The sequence below is a fragment of the Hylobates moloch genome, unplaced genomic scaffold, assembly GCF_009828535.3.
Source record: "Hylobates moloch isolate HMO894 unplaced genomic scaffold, HMol_V3 SCAFFOLD_35, whole genome shotgun sequence".
NCBI classification, from domain to species: domain Eukaryota; kingdom Metazoa; phylum Chordata; class Mammalia; order Primates; family Hylobatidae; genus Hylobates; species Hylobates moloch.
Window position 1 is genome coordinate 187035 of NW_026652310.1, and position 25395 is coordinate 212429.

The 25395-nt window shown below is 37.1% G+C and overlaps 1 protein-coding gene across 5 annotated transcripts in view; it reads left to right on the forward strand.

Moving 5' to 3' along the window:
* The window catches only part of LOC116463412 (intraflagellar transport protein 80 homolog), a 149233-nt gene extending 124629 nt beyond the window's left edge, over positions 1 to 24604 (forward strand). For all 5 annotated transcript variants that reach the window (XM_058434613.1, XM_058434612.1, XM_058434615.1 and 2 more), the window contains 6 exons: positions 1002 to 1149; positions 2448 to 2619; positions 4151 to 4240; positions 4344 to 4516; positions 13304 to 13427; positions 23186 to 24604. In XM_058434613.1, coding sequence (XP_058290596.1) covers positions 1002 to 1149; positions 2448 to 2619; positions 4151 to 4240; positions 4344 to 4516; positions 13304 to 13427; positions 23186 to 23296 — 818 coding nt within the window. In that variant the 3' untranslated portion in view covers positions 23297 to 24604. The remainder of the gene's footprint in view (positions 1 to 1001; positions 1150 to 2447; positions 2620 to 4150; positions 4241 to 4343; positions 4517 to 13303; positions 13428 to 23185) is intronic.
* Positions 24605 to 25395: the final 791 nt, after the last annotated feature.

Consider the following 25395-nt stretch of genomic DNA (forward strand, 5'->3'; position numbering starts at 1 on the left):
CATGCACAGTGGCCTGCCGGCACCTGGGAGGGGCCACATGCACAGTGTGTTTACTAAAGTTATACACATGCTCACTTGAGGCGTTTTTCCCTTACCACTCCAGTGTTTCTAGAGGAAGTTTGTATACCAGTTAAACTCCTCCACCATTTTGCCTGTTAGTCATGTGTGAGCCCACTCACCTAGCTCTTGAGATCTTATTGAGAAGCTACTGATTTCCAGTTTTGGTGTTTATATTGAGAGACTACCTTTCCCTGGCACTGGCTGCAACCAATTATTATTTTAGAGAGACAGCTTAACAACAGCCTGACCATCACCTGATGGTCACCTGACATTCCTGGTGCTGGTGGCAGGGGCCTCTCCTGCCTTGCTCATGTCTGCCTGACTACCTGCTATAACATTTCCACCCTCGAGTCCAAGACCCCAATTCTATGGGGAAAATGGACAAAAGTCAGTCTTCTGTAACTGCTTCCTGCTGACAGAGGGGTAGTGGTGGTTATTCTGTGGATCTTGGCCTCTTGCTAGCTGTCAGGGCAGGGTGGCTCCGTGGGTTGGTGAAAGCAGTATGCAGCTCGGTCCAAGGGAGACAAGGGAGGACTTCACCTCTGTCATGTCCCACTGATGGGCAGACTAGGGATCCCCTGTAGAAGAGTGACTCTTGAATATTGAGGGGACGGTATTCCTCAGTGAGGATCATCTGGAGCTTTATGGCCTGCAGGCAAGAGGATTAACTTAGTAGCAAGTCTTTAGCTGCTGCAGCTAAATTGTCACTGAAAGAAAGATTTGCAAATTAAAAATATAAGGGTTCTAAGTAAAGCATTCAAATATTTCTGTAAATTCTTGTGTGATTGTTTTATATGTGTTTTTCACCATTATAGAGTCAGAAAGTAGAGTCATATCTACCAGAAATTATATGGGATTTTGTTTGTCAGGCATTTTAAAGATCTATTTTTAATTCTTACATATTAAAGCTAACAGCACATTAACATTCTTTTTAAATTAAGGAACAATGGTGCATACTTTGGCATGGAATGATACATGCAATATCCTTTGTGGACTTCAAGATACTCGATTTATAATGTGGTATTACCCCAATACAGTTTATGTGGACAGAGACATTTTGCCTAAAACATTATATGAAAGGGATGCAAGGTAACATTTTACTGCGTATAATTCTGTTTTGTAGTAAATAAAACTCTAACAGAATATCATGTTTTTGCTTCTGTTTTCAATCCTGCAAGGTGTTTTACACATCAGTCAGATTTATTGATGAATAAATTGTTCGGCTAAAGCTAGCTTGAGACTTAAGTGAGAGAATCAAGTTGAAAGTGTGGTATGATATGAATTATTTATTTGTCCCTTATATGAATATAATTTTCAAGCTTAATATTGTATAATGGTAGCTCAGGTAGTTTTCTCAGTGTGATCAAGTGATTTTAGTCTAGGCACTCTTTAAGATTTTTCAGGATGCACAACCTTGTGACAACTACCCAACTTTGTCACAGATTATCATTGACGTTAACACTTTCAAGAATGTAAATGTCTCTAGAATTGAATTTTTGATTGATATTAAAAGTAGGAAAAGACCAAAGTTACTGAAATTTTTTAAAATTTATATGCTTCAGAAAATCAAACCATTTATATTCCTAAATTCTCTAAGAAATAGCAGGGAGATCTCTTATTCTTGACAAAATAGGAATACAAAGGCTTCTTAATTCTAGACCTTAGCTTAGTTTTCAAATCTGTTTTGAGTTTGTTTTTAGTATTCAAATCCAAAACCTTAACAAAACCAGAGAGGCATCAAGATAAAACAGTGTATTTTTAAAAGTGTTTGAACTAATGAAAAGAAATTAGTATTTAAAGGTCATCTCTTTTTATTTATTTATTTTTAGAGTCAAGATCACACTCTGTTGCAAAGCTGGAATGCAGTGGTGTAATCATGGCTCGCTGCAGCCTGGGCTTAAGTGATCTTCCCAAGTAGTTAAGGCTGCAGGTGTGAGCCAGTGCGCCTGGCTCACCTCTTTTTATTCTGAGAAAATAGTCTTGGAATTTAGTTTACTTTTTATTGTTTTACCCTTTAATACTTTTAAAAGCTAAAGCTATAAAATTATTGTTGTGATTTATCTTAAGCCTCAGGGAAAAAAAAGATGATTTCAAATGCTCTTAGGAATAGCTCTCAAATATGTAATAATTTTTGCTACTTTATATAGCAAGTTATATTCAAATGTTTACATTCAAAATTAATTCCAGGGAGAATGTATGTATTCAAATAAATACATTGAAATTTTTTTGAATATATACATTCTCCCTGGAGTTAACCTTTGGGGGTGTGCCTTTTGGAGATTGGGGACTCCGTGTATATTTCACGATCCACTCCCCAGATTTAATATACATGAAAAATTTTGCTCAGAATACAACTTTAAATTGTACTTTGCTTTTTTTTTCAACAGTGAATTTAGTAAAAATTCCCATATTGTGAGTTTTGTTGGAAATCAAGTAACTATTAGAAGAGCTGATGGCTCCTTGGTTCACATCAGCATATCACCATATCCTGCTATTCTCCATGAATATGTAAGCAGTTCAAAATGGGAAGATGCTGTAAGACTTTGTCGCTTTGTTAAGGTAATTTACATTTTAGATTAATAGTTGTATATGTATTTCATAGTAGTTTACCTTTGTGCAAAATGAGTAATGATAATAGGCTTAAAGGCTGGAAAAATTGTGAATAAGATCATGTCTTTTGTTTTATAAGTAAAGACATGAGCAATACAGAGGAATACATGTTGCTGTGTGATTTATTCTCTGAAGGCGCTATAAAAATTTGGACTGTTTTTCCATACTGGCACATATAAAAATCTGTGGAAATTTTTTGAAAGTCAGGTTCCCAAGTTCTACTCCCATAGAGATTCTAATTCATTATATCTGGATTGAGTCCTGGGCATATTTTTTAATTTCCTCAGATGATTGTTTTGTACAGATAAGGTTAAGAATCTCTGCTTTCGATCAGCCTTGTTCCAACTTGGTTGAATCTAGTATTTTTCAAACATGTTTGACCATAGACCTTTTTTATTGAACATCAGTGAACATTCCTTAGAATACACTTTTGTGAAAAGACTTTTAGATGCTTTTTTTTAACAATGAGTTGTTGTTGGTGAATAGCATCATTGTCTGGGGTAAATACCTGGAGTTTGTCATCTCACACCAAGAAAATCAAGGACGGATACATGTGGGTAGGTTAAGGAGTGGAAAGTGTAATAGGCAGAAGAAAGGAGAGAGGAGAGCAGCTCCTTGCCAGAGAGAGGAATCCAAAAAGGGAAAAGTGGTGGACAGCAGCATATTTCATAGGCAGGCTTGAGGAGGCTGTGTCTGATTTACATAGTGCTCACAGATTGGTTTGACCAGGTGTGACATTTACATAGCATAGGGAAGGCTGATCGACCCACCCTAATCTTATTATGCAAATAGACTTTCCACCTGGCCAGTGCCATCTTGTCTACTCCTTACTGTACAGATGGCTGGCAAAAAGAAAAGTTGGAGCTGCCGTTTGAACATCCCTAGTCCCAGGTAGTATATTGCTATGGGCACAACTACTGGCATTCACTCATGCAAGCTTCCAGCTTGCTTTTTTATGTCTGCAGCTCTATTTTACAGGCTGCTCTTTGTTAGAAAAGAAAATGATTTGGGGGCTGCTTTGCATTAAAAGAACAACCTTATCATAAAGGACTTCTATACCCTCACTATCTGCCTAAGTAATTTCTTCTTAACTGGTACATCAGTAGCAATCTACCATAATATCATTGTCTGAGAACTTCACTGTTTCTTTGGTTCCCTATAAATTACATTCTTTGACACCTCGTCAAAAAGACTGGAAGGTTTATAACCTTGAGTTATTATTTTAAATTCAGAAATAAGTCCTTAATAACTCAAAATTGAAAATTTCAGAAAATTTCATTCAAAAGTTTTCTGTGTATTAATATAGTTTAACAAAATGGCCACAATGAAATTTCCACATTATTAGTTTTTTCAATGCCCTGCTCAGTAATTTTTATTTTTTAAATTAAAATATCATCTTAGTATGAGTATTTAAATCACTGCTTATTTTAAGGCAGTTCAGTCACATAGTTAAGATAATTGTTCTCATACTTAACTTTAGGAGCAAACCATGTGGGCTTGTCTAGCTGCTATGGCAGTTGCTAATGGAGATATGACTACTGCAGAAATAGCCTATGCAGCAATTGGTGAAGTAAGTAATTAATGTTTACATATATGCACATGTGTTTTTTCTTAGCATAATTTGTTATATTTCTGTTACTATCTACTTCAATATTTTTCTTTTCTTTTTTTAGATTGATAAGGTTCAGTACATCAATTCTATAAAAAATCTTCCATCTAAAGAATCAAAAATGGCCCACATACTACTGTTTAGTGGCAACATACAGGAGGCTGAAATAGTACTTCTTCAGGCTGGCCTTGTTTATCAAGCAATCCAGATCAATATTAATCTCTACAACTGGGAAAGGTAATAAGAATGCTTTCCATCAATTCCAAAATCTGTTTGACCTTAATGTATTTTTCCATCTACCACTTAGTAAATTACATTTTCCACTATGTTTTAGTTTCTTAACACCACAGAAGAATTTATTCATATTTATATTTGTGAATAGTTTGCAATTTATTTCTTCCCTGAACTTTTGACTGATTAAAAGTTGGGGTGTGAAGAAGAGAGGCTAGGATGTTTCCTAAATTTTTGGTTTTAGTAACTGGAGAGATCATGACACCATACCATTTGCAGATTTGGTAGGGAAGATGGTGAGTTTCATTTTAGCCAAGTTGAATTTGAAATACTCGCAAAGAGATATAATCATTGATTAAATGGACCTGGAGCTCATAAGAAATATCTGAACTAGAGGTTTAGATTTAGGAGTCATTAGCAAATGGATAGTAGTTGAAGCAAGAGAAATGGATGCAATTGCTTGGGGAATGTGTGGAATGAAAAGACATCCACTACATTATGACATGGATGAAAGAAAAGAAAGACACCAATTGTTATTCCATAAAGCAGCCAGACAGGCAGAGAAAAGAAGAACCAAGAGAGATGTGTAGTACTAAGGAAGAAAGAGGAAAGGATTGGTCAACAGCAATTGACAGCCTTACATTAGACTCTTGGACAGATTGCTTTCTGAGGCAAAGTGGCATGCTGCTCTTCTCTGTGACATAAGAGGTTCCTCCCACTCATTCTCTCAGGTACATGTCTCTCAGTGAACAAAACTATAGTTTTTATATACTCCTGATGTTAGTATGTTATGGAATTGACATATTTTTCCAGGTTTGAAGTGTCTTTCATGATCTTTGTTTCTGCCTGGGCTGAAAAATAACCCCTGTATCTGTCAATTACAAGGCTCTTTACTTAAACTTCCTTAGATTGGAATTTGTATAGATATTTTATCTCTGTCTTTCCCTTGACTAAAAGTAACAAAAATGGCAGATGGTTAATTTTATGATTGACATACTGTAGTCTCCTTGTTTAATTTATGCCTAATGATCTATACTATTCATATAATTTAGCTACTCTATTTTTGTCCTTTATTAACACAAATTCATTGTCGTTTATCTGTACAAAGGATCATGAAAGATGTTTTTAATTCTATAAAAATAAATAGGCTGCCAGGTACAGTGGTTCACACGCTTGTAATCCCAGCACTTTGGGAGGCTGAGGCAGGCGGATCACACGGTCAGGAGTTTGAGACCAGCTCGGCCGATATGGTGAAACACCGTCTCTACTAAAAATACAAAAAAAGCAGCTGGGCATGGTGGCACAAACCTGTAATCCCAGGTACTCGGAAGGCTGAGGCAGGAGAATTGCTTGAACCTGGGAGTTCCAGTCTGGGCAACCAGACCAAGACTCCATCTAAATAAATAAATAAATAAGCCTTTGTCTTTGTCCTAAATTTATTCATAATTCATAAAGTTTAAGGTAACTAGTTTAGAGAGTGTGAATATTTTTTAAATTTTATGTTAAATAACTGATAGAAAATTGTATGTATCATTACCCAGCCAACAGAGTTCTATGAGAAATGGGGAAGAATTGTGTTTATAGCATTCTTTTGACCAGTGTTTTTGAAAAAATATGTTGAAATCGTAGACACTACTCTTGCTATAGCATTCTGATACTGTACAATTTAACAAAAAAATTTTAAGATAATGGTCTTTATCTTAAAAAGCTTATAACCTAATTAGGAATTCCATTTTATTGTCATTAATAATAGTCAAATGTCAAAATGATGAAGAGTATTGCACATAGAATGAATATTAACTACCTACTATGTAAAGGTAATGTAAAATGTTTCTGCTGTTCAGGAAGCATATAATCCATAAGGGGAAAGATAACATAAATATCTGCAAAGATAAATAATTAGAGAGATAAACAGTAATCCAGTAAAAACAATATAAACAATGGTACCAGCAGTACATAATTAACCGCTTGGTGACCATTAATAATCATTTTGCAGCATTCCTCCTTTTAGATTGATACGGTTCAGTACATCAATTCTATAAAAAAAAACTTCCATCTAAAGAATAAAAAATGACCCACATACTAATGTTTTGTGGGAACATACAGAGGTTGAAATAGTACTTCTTCACACTGGCCTCCACTTATTCAGTGGTTATGATGTGCTAGGAATTAATTGTGCTAGACACTTTCTATATATCATGTGGTTAGGTTATCTCAGCAACTCCAGAAGTATAGACATTACCAGCCCCATTTTACAAATGAGGAAATTGAGGTTTACTTATAAATAAGCACAAAATCTAGGATTTGAACCCCCAAGTTGTCTAATATCAAAGAAGAGCTCAATTTATCACCAAGCAATCAATTATCTATGGCTGGTACCATTGCATATATCGTTTTGTTTTTTTTTGAGACGGAGTCTCGCTCTGTCATCCAGGCTGGAGTGCAGTGGCGCAATCTTGGCTCACTGCAACTTCTGCCTCCTGGGTTTAGGTGATTCTCCTACTTCAGCCACCCAAGTAGCTGGGATTACAGGCTAATTTTTGTACTTGTAGTAGAGACGGGCTTTCACCATGTTGGCCACGCTGGTCTCAAACTCCTGACCTCAAGCAATCTGCCTGTCTTGGCCTCCCAAAGCACTGGGATTACAGGCGTAGCCACTGTGCCTGGCCATGCTTATGTTGTTGTTACTGGATTACTATTTCTCTCTTTATTTATCTTTGCAGATATTAAATCGTCTTTCCTCTTACAGATTATATACTTCCTGAAGAGCAGAAACATTTCACATTATCTATACATAGTAGGTAGTTAATATTCATGCTCTTACTCTCTATGCAATACTCTTCATCATTTTGCAGCATTCCTCCTCTTCAAACATTTATTGGGTGTAGATACATGCAGTGAGTGAGTAGGTATCACAGAAGAAGGTGAGGAAATTTGCCTCTGATGGCCTATAATATAACCTTCTGAACATTTCTTGTACCTCCTTGATCCAAATGAAACCTACCTTTATTTGGAAGAGAAGGTAAAGAAGAGAACACCACTTCTCTACCAGTCCTCTCAAATGGAGTCAATTTATTCTCTCCACTTTACATTCCTTAGGATCCAGTGTGAATGGAGTTGGTGTCCTTTTTGCCTCCCTCATCTTTACTTCCCTATCTTATAAAATCTCCAATCCTTTAAGGCTTATATCATGTGTCTCTACTTATTTTTTGCTGAGACCTCAAACTTTCCCTGCTATCCTTATATCCTGTTCCCCGCATGCCCCCCTTCACCTTCCAATTCTCAGTAAGGGACCTTGTCTTGAGATTATTAGATCTCAGGGAGAGGGAAAACAAGAAGGTCAAAGAAGATGTAATGAGGAAAGAGAATGAATTCTGGGTGCTCCTCCATCCTTCTTATCTCCTGGCGTCTCCTTTTCCTGTGTTTCCTGCTTTTACCTAACTATAAGCCAGTGGGCTGATCAGGTGCTAGTAGAGATCTCTGAGTCTACCTGACAAGATGATAAAGATCCCAGAGCATTGTTCCTGGATTCTGACCATTATTTATACACTACACTATCTATACATTTAAGACTCCAAAATATGCATCTCTCATCTAGCCTTCTGTTCTGCCCATATTTGCTTCCAGAATCAATTCTCCAACTGCCTACTTAACAGTTCCATTAGATATCTCACATTTTTTAGCTCAAATTTATGTTTATTCCCTCATAAACCTGGTCCTCTTCCAGACTAATCTATCTTATCTTTCTTTCAGCTGTACAAAGCTGGAAATCTAGAAGTTACTTTTGACATTTTCCTCACCTTCCTCCTCCCTATTATCAACCATTTCCCTCCCAAATGCCTCTAACACTCATCCACTCATCCACTTCACTACCAGTACCATTATGTAAGTTGATCCAAGTTTTTCTGCTTAATGTCATCACTGATCTCCCTATATCTACTCTGTCTCTTTCCTACCCATTCTTCACTCTGCAGTCATAGTGATCTTTTCACAATGGAAATCTGATTGTATCACTCTTGACCTCTGATTCACTTCAGTAAAACCCACTTCAGTGAAATTCATAGTTTCCCATTGCTTTTAGCATAAATATCAAGATTGGATAAGAAAGGACTGCAAATATTCAGCAAAAGTAATTATAGCTGCTAAGAAACTCTCAGGAAACTTATATATTGTTTTCATTTCTAAGTTCTACAGATATTTCTGAAACAATTTGGAGTATTTGTTCCAACTGCTCATTCATTCATTCATTCAACAGACAATTGAATGTAATCCCTTAGTATCCATGAGATGGGTAAGGATTGGTTCCAGGACCCCCAGGATACCAAAATCTGGGATGCTCAAGTTCTTTGTATAAAATGACGTAGTACTTACATATAACCTATGCACAGGGCTTGAATTTGTTTGTGTACCTTAGCTGCAGGGAAGGCCCACATTGAATATGTGCATAGAACAGAGCTGTACTAGATTTTTTTGTACGAGTATAAGGTAATGGTTAAGCTATCTAACAATTTGAATTTGTTTACCTTTAATTGACTTTCTACATCCAGTTCATAAGGCCCAGTAGGGAGTGGGATATACAAGTTTAATGTTCACGAGAGATCCTAGACATTGAGGGAAAGCCAGTGAAGGAATTATCAGCCTACAGACAGTAGTTGAGGCCATGAGTATGGCTGAGGTTAATCACAAAAACTTAAGAGAGCAGCAAGCAGATATCTGCTGAATACCAATATTTAAGGGTGTGCTTTAAGAAGAGAATTTAGCAATAGAGATCAGAAAGGACGAAAAGATGGAATTTTTAAAAATTGTTTATTATGGAAAATTTCAAATACAAAAGTAGAGAGAATAGTCTGAATGTACCCATCATTCACTTCAACAATGATCAATTTGTGAACAATTTCTACCCTTACCCTACCGTTTATTTTAAAGCAGACCCCAATCATTATATCATTTTTTCTGTAAATATTTCAGCATGTATCTCTAAATTTTTTTAACATAGCCACAATATTGTGGTCATACCTTAAAAAGTAAACAGTAATTATATTCACTGTTCTTATTTCTCTGTTTCACTCATAAGTGTTTTGTTTTGTTTTATGGTTTGTTTGAATCAGAATCCAATAAAGATCCACACATTGTGATTGGTTGATATGTTCTTAAATTTATTTTAATCTATAGCTTCTCCTATTCTTTTTTGTGTTTTCTTGCAATTTTCCCATTGAAGAAACTGGACCTATAGAATTTACCATAGTGTGGACATTATTGGATCTTTGGACAAAGATTGCATCTTTGTGGTATACTTTAACATAGTCCTCTGTCCTCTGAATTAGTTGCAAATTGGTTGTTGAATCTAGGAACTTGATTAGATTTAGGTTTTATATTTTTTTATAAGACTTCGTTATAGTAGTGTTATATGTTTTCGTAATGACTGGCTGTAGTGGTTTTTCATGGTATTTTTTGTGATGTTAGTAGCCATTGATGATCATTGCCCAACTCTATTAATTTGAGCTTACAAAATGGTGATATTCTATCATTCCAGAAGGATAGAGTTTGTTAGATGCTAAATACATTAGATTGCTTTTAATATCCCTGAATCTCTATATTTGTTTAAATTCTCTAGAAGGGAACAGATTTTGTTTTGTTCATATGTGATATTCCACTTAAGAAGCATAGTCTTGCTGGTTTATGCTTCTGTCTTTCATGTTTGAATTTGAAAATTGCCTGCAACCTAGTAAGGTACAGCTCTTGAAGAGTTATAGGTAAGCGAGTTATCTGTTTGCTATCCACTTTGGACATTTGGTAGTAGCCTGTTCTTAAAAACTGAAGTTAAGAGAGGTAGAAACTAGAAACTCTAAATATGCATGTTAATCCTTTATGTGCATATTAATAAAAATAATTTATAACCTACCAGTTATACAAAGTGATTTTGCTTCATTCAAGTTATGCAAAAATCATATTTTGAAGTTATAACATCTTTTTATATAACTTCCTTCTATTTAAAATACATGGATTTATTCCAGCCTTAGAATCTAATGTCACATTTGTTTGGTTGCCAAATAACCATTTTAAAACTAGAGACATACTGTTCCCAAAACCCTTATATAATTTGGAGTAAGTTCCCTCCTAAATATGGAGAAGAAACATTTTTTTACCCAGTATGTGCTTTTAGAGAACATTTAAAATAGCACATATCATTTGAATGTCTACCCTTAGCCATTGCTATTCAATCAATTGATACATATTTTATTATAATAATAATAATGACAATGATAGATAGTTCTTAGGATCTAGCATCTAAATGCGGGATTAGACATTATATTCTATTCTTTTTACATAATTAAATGTATTGATGTTTCATACCATAGTATCTCTTTTGGAATTTTGGAAAAGCTCCAACCCAGAATGGATGCTTTTATGTACTCCCCATTGAGAATACTTTCAGTTTTGCACAATCAAGATCTCTTTCCCTGATCATATACAATCATAAAGAAAGAATGGAAGATGGAGCTTCTAAGGTGACAAAAAAAAAGTAGCTCATCAGTCTCCACTCACACATAACACCACTGGAATCAGAGCCTTAGGGATATACGTGGGGGGATTATATGGGAGAGGGTTAGCAGAACTGAGGCATCTTTACTTCTGTTTCTCCTTTTTTGAGCCCCTGTGAATTGCTTTTTGCCTTCTTTATCTTCCACTTTTCCCCTCTATATTCTAGTAACTACATTCTTTTCTGCCTGTTTTTTTTTTCTGAAAGACGTAAGGTCACAGAGGAATGAGGGAATTTTGTGAGAATGTGTGATGGTAGCAAATACCCTTGGATTTCACAATATAGTATATGTCAATGTATATATAAGAAATCATTTTGCCTAATTTTGGCATTACCATTTGTATTATATATAACTTACATTCATAATTTTTTCATATTAAGTGTTTAATATCTCTCAAAAGTCTAACAGTTGTCAATCAATACATACACCATGTCTAAAATACTTTTTAAAGTGACTATTTAGTTTGATCAATAGTAAGGCAAACCAAGCCAGGCATGGTGGCTCACAGCTGTAATCCCAGCACTTTGGGATGCCAAGGCAGGCAGATGACTTGAGGTCAGGAGTTCAAGAGCAGCCTGGCCAATGTGGTGAAACCCCGTCTCTACCAAAAATACAAAAATTAATTGAGTATGGTGGCAGATGCCTGTATTCCTAGCAACTTGGGAGGCTGAGGCAGAAGAGCTGCTTGAACCCTGGTGGCAGAGGTAGCAATGAGCCAAAATCATGCCACTGCACTCCAGCCTGCGCAGCAGAATGAGACGCCATCTAAAAAAAAAAAAAAATAGCCAAACCAAAGCATACTAAAAATGAACCAGATTTTCGTATTGAAGAGTCTAGTTGCAAAAAATCTAATCAGTAGTCAGCTTTGCTAAAACAACAGATTTCTAATAGTTGGCTCTGATAAATCCTGACTGGAATATTCAGAAGTTATATGTCATATTAGAAAGCAAGAGAACTTGAGAAATAATGTGCTTTTGACTATTATGATGACTGTTATCTTATTTTGAAACAAGATGACAGTGAACAGTGTAAGAGAGCTATAGTCCACTGGATTGTTCCCTACTCAACTAATATGAGTTATGCACAGCATTGCAATGGCTGAGGTGCTGTCCAAAACCCACATGTGACAGTAAGCCTGGAACTGAGGATTAATTTTTTTATTTTCCTGCAAATTATCGTCAGTGTATATATTTTATGTCTTTAGTTTATACGACTGTTTTCAGCAGCAATTTATTTAGTTATCATCTACCATTTAAATAAAATATTACTTTAAAAATAACTTGCATAAATATTGATTGAATTATAAAACTTAAATGACTGTCAACTTTTCCTGAGACTCAGATGGCAAAAGGCATTTTGTCAGACTTCTTAGCCTCAATTTGTTATTTTCATAAGATTTTTAATTTGCTATAGTAATAATGTAAAGATACCAGTTTTTAATTTTATAAACTCAGTATAGACTTATGAAAATGGTCAAAATAATGGGACCACTTACATTGTGGGGAAGTTCATTCACTTGAATTACAGGATGATTTCAAAAATATTTTCTTTTTTTTTTTTTTTTTGAGTCTTGCTCTGTCGCCCAGGCCGGAATGCAGTGGCGCGAGCTCAGCTCACTGCGACTTCCACCTCCCAGGTTCAAGCGATTCTCCTGCCTCAGCCTCCCGAGTAGCTGGGGTTACAGGCGTGTACCACCACGCCCAGCTAATTTTTGTATTTTTAGCAGAGACAGGGTTTCGCCATGTTGGCCAGGCTAGTCTTGAACTCCTGGCCTCAAGTGATCCTTCCACCTTGGCCTCCCAAAGTGCTGGGGTTACAGGCATGAACCACTGTGCCCAGCCTCAAAAATATTCTCAATGAATATTTACCACATATGTACTCTGTATTACTCACGAAAGAGAAATATCTCCCTTCAATAAGTGTATTGGCTAGTGGAGAAAAAAGACTTATAACAATTGTACTATAAGGAGTGCTGTAATAATAGTATATATATAAATGGGATGAAGCATAGATAAGATAATAGTCATTTATTTCTACAAGAGGAGCTGGTCAGGGAGAAGAGGCCATGTTTGATCTGGGCCCTGAAGTATATAAGTAGGAATTTGCAAGATGGATGAGGTAGAAAATGGCATTTCATATTGTGGAATAAACAGAGGGAAAAGCCATTTGTCTTATCCCCAACTCTAGAACTCTACTACTCATGGAGTCTGACACAAACGATGTTAATAATCTGTTTTATTTCTCATTATAGGGCACTGGAATTGGCTGTAAAATACAAAACACATGTTGATACAGTTCTTGCTTACCGTCAAAAGTTTTTGGAGACATTTGGTAAACAGGAAACTAATAAACGGTACTTGCATTATGCAGAAGGCGTAAGTATTTCACAATTTTGTATAATAATACATATGCTTTATAAATGTACATCATATTCATCCTAATGAGACAAAATGTGAATGATTCAAATTTTGAATCTTTTAACCTGCAAAAGAATTCCTTTTTGCCTTATGACATCTTATTTTGACTTAATTATATATAGTACTACGTTTTTTTTCTGGAATCTTGCAGGCATGTTTTGATTAACCCAAGTCTGTCTTCATAATATTCTATTTGTGCTAAGGTTAGGTGCTATTTGATATTTTTAGATCAACAATATAGATGGGTGGAATAAAAGCTTCTAACTGATAAATTTTACCTGCCACCAGCTGCCTCTTCTGCTGCATGGGAAATATATATGCACAGAGGGCACTGACCAGAAAATGCATAGTTGGTCACTTTGTAGAATTCTAGAAAGCTAGGTTGCACCTCCTAGAAGTGCCTAGCCTAGGTAGATTTCACTACCTAGAACCAAAGAAGACTCAGCCTTTGCCTCCCAGGCTCCTACCAGAATCTCAGATTTTATTACTCTAATTAGAAGAAAGTCATTCTGGGATGCAGTGGTGCATGCCTGTAGTCCCAGCTACTTGGGAGGCTGAGGCAGGAGGATTGCTTGAGCCCAGGAATTCAAGGCCAGCCTGGGCAACATAGCAAGACCCCACCTCTAAATAAACAAATAAAAATAAAAAGAAGGAAGTCATTCCAGTATAGATCAGCCCACAAGGAGACCCAGAATGAGTTTGCCCCATTGCCTAGAGCATAACTGATTATAGCCACTTACCCAGATTCCTTTAGGCTCAGACAGCAGAAACAGAGCTCATGTCACTAGCCATATAGATCCAAGAGGCTTGACTCCTAAGAGCTGTGATTACAAGACAGGGCTGACCTTTCTTTCAGCTCTGTGAACCACTTTCTTTAGCCTTTTATTCATTCATTTATTCAAAAAATGTATGATTTCTCACTTTGGCCTAGACACTATGCTAGGGGTTAAAATCAGATACAGCCTCTTATGTCTCTGTGGAGCTTATAGATTATGTGGGAACACACCTTCTTGGTATAGAATAAAATGGAATGTTCTGATTGATCATAGGGGCAGACTGGGTTAGAGGAGCCTTAGGAAGAGGAGAGAAGATAAAGAGAAGGCACCCACAATTTCTATTAAAGCCAACATTATCTACTTATTGTATTTAGAACATGTAGTGTCTTGATCTACATTTTTGCACTTCAGAACAATTTTCATGTTAGTGAGGCCTTTGAGACCATTCTTAGAGTTTAGCAGTGCAACTTCAACATCTGGATCCAGGATAGCTACAAGTTGTGGGTTTCATGGTAGAAAGGAGACATGTTTTATAGAAGCTCCGCAAACCTTTTTTTGATTTCATTTGGAACCTGCTTAGTACTGAAGTGAATCCTGGGAGTTTGGGCATACTCTACTATTAGGACAAACACAGCATCCCTGGAATCTCTGGGGCTACACTCTGATTCATAATATATGACAGCAGCCACCATCAAAACAGTGCTAAGCAGCCCAAAGAACTGTGACACAAAGGTCAGGTAATCTGATCTTTGTGTCACAGTTTTGAAAATATGACCATATGTTAAAACTGAGCACCCACCTTGTTTATTGTATAATTTTAAAGCAGATTAAGCTACTCTGCTTTTTCCTCCTCGTCATCAATATTTTTTTAATATTCACATTTGATACTTTTGAAAACATAGGAAATATAGTTCTGATCAGGTGTGGTGGCTCAAGCCTATAATCCCAACACTTTGGGAGGCTGAGGCAGGAGGATCACTTGAGCCCAGGAGTTTGAGACCAGCTTAGGCAACAGTGAGATCCCACCTGTACAAAAAATTTAAAAATTAGCTGGACATGGTGGTTCATGCTTGTAGTCCCAGCTACTTGGGAGAGGTAGGAGGATCACCTGAGCCTGGGAGGTCAAGGATGAAGTGAGTTGAGATCATGCCACTGCACTCCAGCCTAGGTGACAGAGTGAGATCTTGTCAGAATGAAAGAAAAGAGAGAAAGAGAAAGAGAGAAGGAAAGAAGGAAGGGGCGGGGGAGGAGAAAGAAAAGAAAGTCCTTACTATAAAGAAAATTATATTTTAGATAGCAAAAACTTAACATCCTTATCATCTTTTTCATTATACATATATTCAACTGTTACCAAAATATAATACTTTAATCATAAGAGTACCAGAACAACATGGCTTTCTTAGGTATTTTAGGGTTTTTTTTTCATCCAGAAACTATATAGGTTACTTTGACTCCCTGTGGTACTATGTTCTCGTTTCCTACTTTTCTTCATAAATGTCATTTGGAGTTAACTAAAAATCATAAAGCAGTATTTTATGATGAAAATTATTTTTTTCTTAAAAATTTCCCACCAATGAAATAAAATGTAACCCTGGGAAAATAGCTCTTGGGGATATCTGCATTACTTGCAGATCTTTTGGTTTCATTTAAGTCTATAATCTAGTCATAATATATCATCCATATTTATCTTTGCCAGACTTATGATCATATAAATGCTTTATTTCAGAACTGAGAGTTAAATAGAAATGGGTCTTTTAAAAATAACATTGAGAAATTTATTCTAGATATCTGGTGATTTTGGTGGGCTCACAGTGCATACCACCTGGAAATTTATAAATGAATGGAATCTACCATAAGGGAAGAAGCGAGAAGTTTGATAGACACTTAGTTTATGAGCCCTGAAATGTTATTTGGCCATTTCTAATTTAAAATATGGCAATCTGGGATTCTTACAAGGAGTACTGTTTTTCAAGAACCCTGATATTTAGCGTCATTGTACTTGGTCTACAGTAGTGTTCTGTAAATATTTATAAAACAAATTGTAAATCTAGCAAATAAAATCCACTCAAAGAATACATTTATTATATTAAATATATACTCTGCACAGGAAGAAAAGTAGATCTGGGAAATACTTCAGACATTTGCTAGGAAAAAGAAAAAGAGTGAAAGAAATCAAACTCACGAGCAGGATTTCAGAAAGTTTAAAATTTTGAAGATCTGAGTCAACACTCTACTTGGGACAAACCACTTTAGGCTTAGCTACTACCGAAAAGCTGCTTTACAGGTTTTAAGTTTGGAGGAATTGTTAATAGTAAGGAGTTGTTAGCTGATTACTGATTTGCTGGGTAATTATTTACCTTTTATTCATTCAGTATTTATTGAGTGCCTCCTGTAAACAATGTTTTCTCCTTAGTGCTTGGGATATACTAGTAAATGTGACAGACACTGGCCCTGGCTTTATGAAGTTTATATTCAAATGGAGGTGACAGTTATTTAGGTAATTGTTCATTTCAATTGTGATAATTGCCTTGAAGGAGATGTACGTGGTGCTATAAGACTCTATGAATGGGGGTCCTGACCTATGGTGAGGCAATCAGCAGAGACTGTTCTAGCAAAGAGCATGATATTTGAACTCAGCTTTAGAGGATGAATAGTAGAAGCTCACTGTAGGGTAGAGGTTGGGTGGGAGATGAGAATAACATGTTCCAGGAGAGGGAAGGCTTTGAAGTAGGAAACAGTAAAAGCAATGGAGGGATTGACTTTAGGGTTTCATAGGGCAAATTAAATAAGAGAAGCCATTGGAGGGAAATAACATGATCACTTTTTCCTTTTAAAATCCTGATTCCACAAGGCGTGGTGGCTCACGCCCGTAATCCCAGCACTTTGGGAGGCTGAGATGGGAGGATCACTTGAGTCTAAGAGTTTGGAGACCAGCCTGGGCAACATGGCTAAACCCTGTCTCTACCAAAAACAAACAAACAAACAAAAAACTTAGCTGGGCATGGTGACATGCACCTGTAGTTCCAGCTACTCTGGAAGGTTAGGTGGGAGAATCACTTGAGCCCCGGAGGCAGAGGTTGCAGTTAGCTGAGGTCACACCACTGCACTCCAACCTGGGCCACAGAGTGAGACTCCACCTCAAAAAAAAATAAATAAATAAAATAAAATCCTGATCCCTGGCCAGGCACAGTATCTCATTCCTGTAATCCCAACACTTTGGGAGGCTGAGGTGGGAGGATTGCTCGAGTCTAAGAGTTTGGCAACCAGCCTGGGCAACATGGCGAGATCTTGTCTCTACCAAAAAAAAAAAAATTAACTGGGCATGGTGGCATGCACCTGTAGTTCCAGCTACTCTGGAAGCTTAGGTGGGAGAATCACTTGAGCCTAGGAGACAGAGGTTGCAGTGAGCCGAGGTCACGCCACCGCACTCCAACCTGGGCAACAGAGCAAGACTCCATCTCTGAAAAAATAAATAAAATCCTGATTCCTGGCTATGCGCAGTGGCTCAAGCCTATAATCCCAACACTTTGGGAGGCTGAGGTGGGAGGATCACTTGAGCCCAGGAGTTCAAGACCAGCCTGGGCAATATAGTGAGACGTTGTCTGTATTAAAAATAAATAGGCTGGACGCAGTGGCTCATGCCTGTAATCCCAGCACTTTGGGAGGCCGAGGCGGGCAGATCACGAGTTCAGGAGATCGAGACCATCCTAACACAGTGAAACACTGTCTCTACTAAAAATACAAAAATTAGCAGGCGTGGTTATTGCACCTATAGTCCCAGCTACTCGGGAGGCTGAGGCAGGAGAATTGCTTGAACCTGGGATTTGGAGGTTGCAGTGAGCTGAGATCACGCCATTGCAGTCCAGCATGGGCAACAGAGTGGGACAAAAATAAAATAAAAATAAAGAAATACATAATCAATAAAATAAAATCTGGATTTCTAAAAAATAAATGGAAACAACAGTTTTTACAAAATTATCTTAAGATTTTGCCAGTCAGTTGAAGGAGATGATAATAAGAGCAAACGTACGAGTTACTCAACGAATGAGGAAGAATCCCAAGTGACTGCTCTGGACCCTGGGTGGTTGGAATACTGGTTGGGAAAAGTCATTGAAAGGTCTTAATACCAGGATAAGAGAACAGACTTCGTAATGAAGGCAATGAGAAGACTTGGAGATTTGTAATCAAGAGAATGACTTGAAAGATAATGTCAGACGTGAAAGATAGCTTAGAGGCGAGCGTGGTGACTAGGAGACTAGTTAGGAAGTTACTATAATAATCTCACTAGGAAATAGAAAGGGTACGATTAATGTAAGAAAAAATTTTAGAAGCAAAATTAAGAGAACAGTTGTGGCTGGGGGTGGGAGGAGAGGTGGTGAGGTAAGGCAGGGCATTTGAGAATGACTCTAGTGTGGGCAGCTGATAGATGGGAATGCCATTAATCTAAAGAGTACATAAGAATATACACATTTTGGACCTTTGAGTTTGAATACATGAAAATATACCATTTTGTATGTGTTTAGAGTGTCTATCAGGTGTCCAGAAGGAGGTATCTAGAAGGCAATTAGAAATATAAATATGAACACAAAAGGACATTGACAAGGGAGAAATAAGGGCTAGAAAACTAAATTTATTGCCTTGACCATCTAGGTATAGTTGAAGCTATATGAATTGATATTTCTTAGGGAAAGTGTGAGAAAACTATGGTTGGACCCTGGTGAATATTAACAGTTAAGAGGTTTTTGAAGGAAACCAAAATATGACACCCCAAAATATGTCTCTTTGACACTTACATTTTTGAGCTAAAGACAAGCTGCAGCAAATGGAAGAGCTCTATTCTTCCCCTTTTCCTCCTAAAGACAAAATATAAGTTCTCCTTTATTGGAGATAACTCTTGGTCAGCTCAGGGACGACTCCAGAGCAATCTACCAAAAAACCTTACTCCGTGGCTGGGCGTGGTAGCTCACCCCTGTAATCTCAGCACTTTGGGAGACCAAGGCAGGAGGGTCATGTAAGCCAAGCCCAGGAGTTCAGGACCAGCCTGGGTAATAAAGTGAGACCTTGTCTCTATAAAAAATTTAAAAAACTAGCCAGGTGTGGTAGCATACACCTGTGGTCCCAGCAGGAGGTTGAAGCTGCAGTGAGCCATGTTTGGGCCACCGCATACCAGCCTGGGTGACAGAGCAAGACCCTGTCTCAAAAATAGAACAAACCTCACCTGATTAGTTTCTTCCCATTTATTTTTTCCCCATGGTTTCCAATCTCTGGATTGGTTTCCAATCTCTGCTTTCACTTCTCTAAAAACAGTCTTGTCACATCTTTAAAATTTATTGTTCTTTGCTGAAAATGCTATGTAAGCCAGAGTTCCAAGACACTGTTTTGAGTTACCTTTCACTGAGATTTCTCCTGCTATGATGTACGCTACACATACTATTGAACCGGTTTGTTTTTCTCTTTTAATCTGTCTCTCCCATCAATAAACTTACAAGCGTTGAGGAGAAATTATATTTCTTCTCCAATATTGTCTAGGAAGCAGAATATAGGGGAAAAAAAGAGAGAGAAAGAAAGAAGCAGCATTTAGAAAGGAGAGCAGGAGCCAGAAGAGGGTGGTATTATATAGTCTGAGAGATTTTTCAAAGAGTAGTGGTCAGCAAGGTCCAGAGAAGGCTCTTATTCCAGGGCCGTCCATGTACTTCTGCATGTCACCATGCCCTTCTCTAGATATACACATGGGTTCTCACTCATCTCCTTCAGGTCCCCCCTCCCTTTTTTTTTTGAGACAGGGTGTCACTTTGTTGCCCAGGCTGGAGTGCAGTGGCACAATGACAGCTCACTGTGGCCTCAACATACCAGACTCAAGCGATCCTCTCACCTGAGCCCTCTAAGTAGATGGGACTAGAGATGAATGCCAGCAAGCCCAGCCCAGCTAAATTTTTTATTTTTTTATATAGACAGGGTCTCACTATGTTGCCCAGGCTGGTCTTGAACTCCTGGGCTCAAGCAATCTTGCCTTGGCCTCCCGTGAAGTAAACTGATGACACTGCAACCTCCTATTCTATTCCTGGTGCTCACTATCTCCCTTCTCTATTTTCAAAATCTTTACCACTTCTGGCATACTAGATATATTTTTTGTTTTATTTATTATCTGCCTTTTCCATTTTTATCTGTCTTTGCTTATTATCTCTCTATGAAGACAGTGATTTCTATCTTTTTGTTCACTAGTGAATCCTTGTACCTCAGACAATCCTTGATATATACTAAGCACTAAATATTTGTTGAATGAAAAATTGAATCATACAGAGAAGGTATATAAGATAAGGACTGAAAACAGCCGATGGTGGTTTTAGTGCAAAGTTCCTAAAGTGTCACAGGATCAGAATTATAGTGGACTGGGAAGAGAATGAGTCAGGAATGAGAAGAAGAGGGATGGTAGCTTGCAGGGAGAAGACAGAACAGAGAGCCAAGGATGATGACAGCGAGGCAGTGAAAAGAAGGACATTTAATGTGTGAGGAATAATTGAAGTCAGATATCCTAGAAGAGTCAAAGAAAATGGAATCAGAGACATATGTTAAGAGGTTGGCCTGAGACAGAAGAGAAAGATAATGATGGGTGTAGATACGGTTAAGTTTGTGAATGCAAGGAAGGAAAATAAAGTGAATTCATACCTGATGGCCACTATATTCTCTGTAAAGTAGGAAGCTGATCTTCAGCTGAGAGGAAGAGAAATGTGTTAGAGGATGGAGAGCCTTTTGGTATGATTTTGAAATTGCTTCTAGGTGACTAAGAATTGGCTAGCGAATTGAATAAGGAGTGCCAGATAATATTGGCAGTCCCTATACTAGCAAAAGATGGATTTTAGTGTAGAAATCACTTGACAACTATCAGAGAACATTCTTATCTAAAACCTACTATTAAAAATATTCTAATCCACGAACTAAATTGTCTGTAGAACACTTTTTAAAACTAGATCAATGCCAAAGTGATAGTGAAACATTTATTTTCAGTAGGACAGCTATCCACTGACACCCTGATTTGTATTATAACAAATAACTAATACAGATATCATCAATTTACTTGCAACAGAGCAGCAATTGTTCAGTATCCTATCAATGTATGGTTTTATTGTGATTGATTTGAGAAATGTTTGTAAGTCAATTTAAGGCTGGAAGAAACCCAAAGCATTCATCAAGTTTCGTCTTCTCTGTAAGTGTTCTGTTAGACATAGAAATGAGTGCTTTGTCATTTAAAAAATATCAGATTTTGCCCTGATTGAAAAAATGAGTCTTTCAAATAATCTAACATCTGCTTGGCTTTTCAATGAGCTGTCACTTGCATCTTAGCACAGACATTTGTCTTCTATGAGTAAGAGGAATTCTTTTATTAATTCATCTATTTTATGTATTATACATAAGTATATGGCATTGTTATTTTAAATAAAGGTGAGCCAAAATATTTACAAATTGCTTCACAGCAATTCAGATATGGGATATTGGAATTTAAAAAAAACTTAATTTCTTTAACCTCCAGCATAAGATAAAAGAGGCATGAAGTCCTATTAAAGTTAAATTAACCCCTCACTTACTTAAGCTGAATCTGTTCAAGCAGACTGAGATTACTTCATTCTGCTTTAATACTACTTATTGCATTCAACTCCCCTAAGCAGAGGTGAAAACCTATTCACTTTTGGCTCAGACTCAGGGGTTTGGGTTTATTTCCTGTAAATCAGAGTTAGTTTAATTTATGACCCAATTTTTTCCATGTCTTGCCTCAGAAAGGATAAACATTCCTAAATTAGTGATCTCCAAACTTTGTTAAGTGGTAGAATGTGCTTTCCTAAAGAAGTTGCTCATAGAACTCAGGGGCAGAGTCTATTCCTAACAAGTCTAATGAACTTAGGAGAGGAATGGGGCTGGGCTAGGGGAGGGGAGACTGCATAACGGATAGAAGGGAAGCAAACAAATAAAAATGTTTGCACTTTGCAGTTATTCTTTTCATGTGTTTCCCAGTCTTGCTTTCCCTTCGCTTTCTCTAACATCTTTTCCTCATTGTCTTAATGACCACCATGTCTTACTTTAAGAGTTGGTGCAAAGGAGCCACTTTCACAGAATATGCTTAGGGGAAGCTAATGAATCCCTGTCTTTCCTCATAACTAGGCTTCCAGTGGAAACTTCAGTATATAAGATGTGAAGCCTATTTGAAAAATGGCTTGGTAACCAGAGTCTGGTCCATTTTTTCCTCGTTTGGAAGACAGCGGTCCATCTCATCCCCTACCTTATCCTTGAGCACGTATGCACAATCCTAAGGCTCCATGGGACTGTTTAGATGCACCTTTATAAATAGCTGTGACTAGATTTTGGTCTTTTAAATCACAATGAGAGTCTTTGCTTTTTATTATATAATTCTTATTTTTTGGTCTTATTCTTAAAACTACTTTGTGATTTTTGAGCATTATTTGGTTTTTTTTTTTTTTTTGAGACAGGGCCCTTGCTCTGTCACCCAGGCTGGAGTGCAATGGTGCAATCATGGCTCACTGCAGCCTTGACCTTGAGGGCTTAGTTGATTCTCCCATCTCAGCCTCCCTAATAGCTGGGACTACAGGTGTGTGCCACCACACCCAGCTACTTTTTTTATTTTTTGTATTTATTTTCCCATCTCAGAACTTTGCCATGTTGCCCAGGATGTTGTCAAACTCCTAGACTCAAGCAATTCACCCACCTCAGCCTTCCATAGTATTGGGATTACAGGAGTAAGCCACTATGCCTGGCCAAGCATTATTTCTTTTTCTTAACTTTGATGCTCTCTTTTTCTCTAATCTTTTGGTGCTCTCTTTTTCTCTAATCTTTTGGAAGTCACACAGTCTGTTTACTCTTAGTTACTTTGGAGTAAACAAAAATGTCATACTATCTAAGCATATTTCTTCTTTTTTTTTTCTATTGCAGCTCCAAATAGATTGGGAAAAAATCAAAGCCAAAATTGAGATGGAAATTACAAAAGAAAGAGAGCAATCGTCAAGCAGCCAATCCAGCAAGAGTATGGGTCTAAAGCCCTAAATGCCATGCTTATCTTTAAGAAGTTTTATCTTTTGAAACACATTCTGATTAACCAAGGGTAAGCATGTTTTGGTTGCTAAAGAAAAAAGCATAATCTTTAAACGAGTATAAGTACTTGCTGTGTATTTAATGTAAAAGTACATCCAGAAAGATGAAACACAAAGTAATTGATGTATTTCTATCTTTTATATTTTTTAGTCCGATAATTAGCAAAATATTACTATGTACTTAAGAGATACCTGTGTAGTCTTGATTATATTTCATTTTTTTGCCCATTACTTCATCCCTAAATCTTCAGCATGAACAAATATTAATGTTGATAATAAAACATTGGACTCTTTGATATGTATGTTACCATTAATTTCTATTTGACCTCTAAATTGTAAAATGCCTCCAAAAGTTTATTTATTTGTAGAACAAAAATACATGAGGATGGATTTGTACAAATGTATAAAATGCAGCTATTTATACACCAAGTTCATAGCAGCATTACTGGAATAGCAAAAGATGGGAACAACTCAAATGTCTATCATGAATGGATAAACAAATGTGCTATAATACATACAATGGAATATTATTTAGCCTTAAAAAGGAGTGAAATTCTGATAAATACTACCTCAGGATAAACCTTGAAAACACTGTGCTAAGTGAAATAAGCCAGACACAAAAGGCCAGATATGATGCCACTTTTATGAGGTACCAGCATAGGCAAGTTCACAGAAACAGAAAGGAGAATAGTGGTTGCCAGGGAGTGCAGGGAGGAGGAAATGTGGGGTGGAGTTATTGTTTAACGAGTACATGGTTTCTGTTTGGGATGAACAAATTCTGGAAATGGATAGCGATGATGGTTGCTCAGCATTGTGAATGTTAATGCCACTAAATTGTACCCATAAAAATGATTAAAATGGTAAATTTTGTTATGTATATTTTATCATAATTTAAAAAATATATCTAGAATGGGCAAGAAGGATTCTCCTCATTCCTCTCTTGACTTGAGAATGATCAGTCAATAGGCCCTGAAGTCTGAATTTGTGAAAATTTCCTTGGGTGATAAACTTGTTTGATTACTCTTAATTTAGTGTATCCCAAAGTTATTACTACATAATCTTTTAAACAATAAAACAAATACCCCTTCGAAAGTCTTCTGCAAACCCATTTCTGAAAATGGTACATTATAGGGTGGGTATAGATGCATAGATATGGGATTATGTATGATAGGTATATCATACATAATGTATATATACACACACACACACACACACACACACACAAAGGGATAGATTACCTCTCTTAACCCCCATTTTAATTACTATGTCTAGGTTTTTTAAATAAAAATCTTTTCTTTTTAATATGTTTCTTTTCTTTTCTGGAATATTGGAATATTCTGTTCTTGATCCAGATGAAATCTGATTGAGCAGTGTACTTACAAGTTGTACTGTGTATATGTTTCCTATATTGTTATATTTCAATGAGAAGCTTAAAATGTTTAAAAATAAATGGTTAAAAGGTTTATGTTATGTATATTTTACCACAATAAATGCAAAAAATAAAAAGTCTGTGTTCTAAACAATTCTGTCATATCCTATAATTCAATCCACTTCTAACACTAACTGCCTAGAATTAGAAACAGATCCCACAAGTTAAAGGGCAAGGTTCCCAAAAAGACTGCCTTTATTTATTTATTTGTTTGTTTATTTTTTGAGACAGAGTCTGGCTCTGTCACCCAGGCTAGAGTGCAGTGGCCCGATGACAGCTCACTGCAACCTCCCTTTCCCGGGTTCAAGCAATTCTAGTGCCTCAGCCTCTTAAGTGGCTGGGATTACAAGTGCCCACCACCACGCCCGGCTTTTTGTATTTTTAGTAGAGACAAGGTTTCACCATGTTGGCCAGGCTGGTCTCAAACTCCTGAATTCCTGACCTCTAGTGATCCGTGCTCCTCGGTCTCCCAAGGTGCTGGGATTACAGGCATGAGCCACCGCCCCTGCCCTAAGACTGCTCTTATTTTAGACTCCAGCCGCAATCAGAGTCCCCAGGCTACTCATACTTGTGTCTGACTTGGCTGCACATTTGGAGGCTCCCTCAACCCCCCTTTAAGTTTG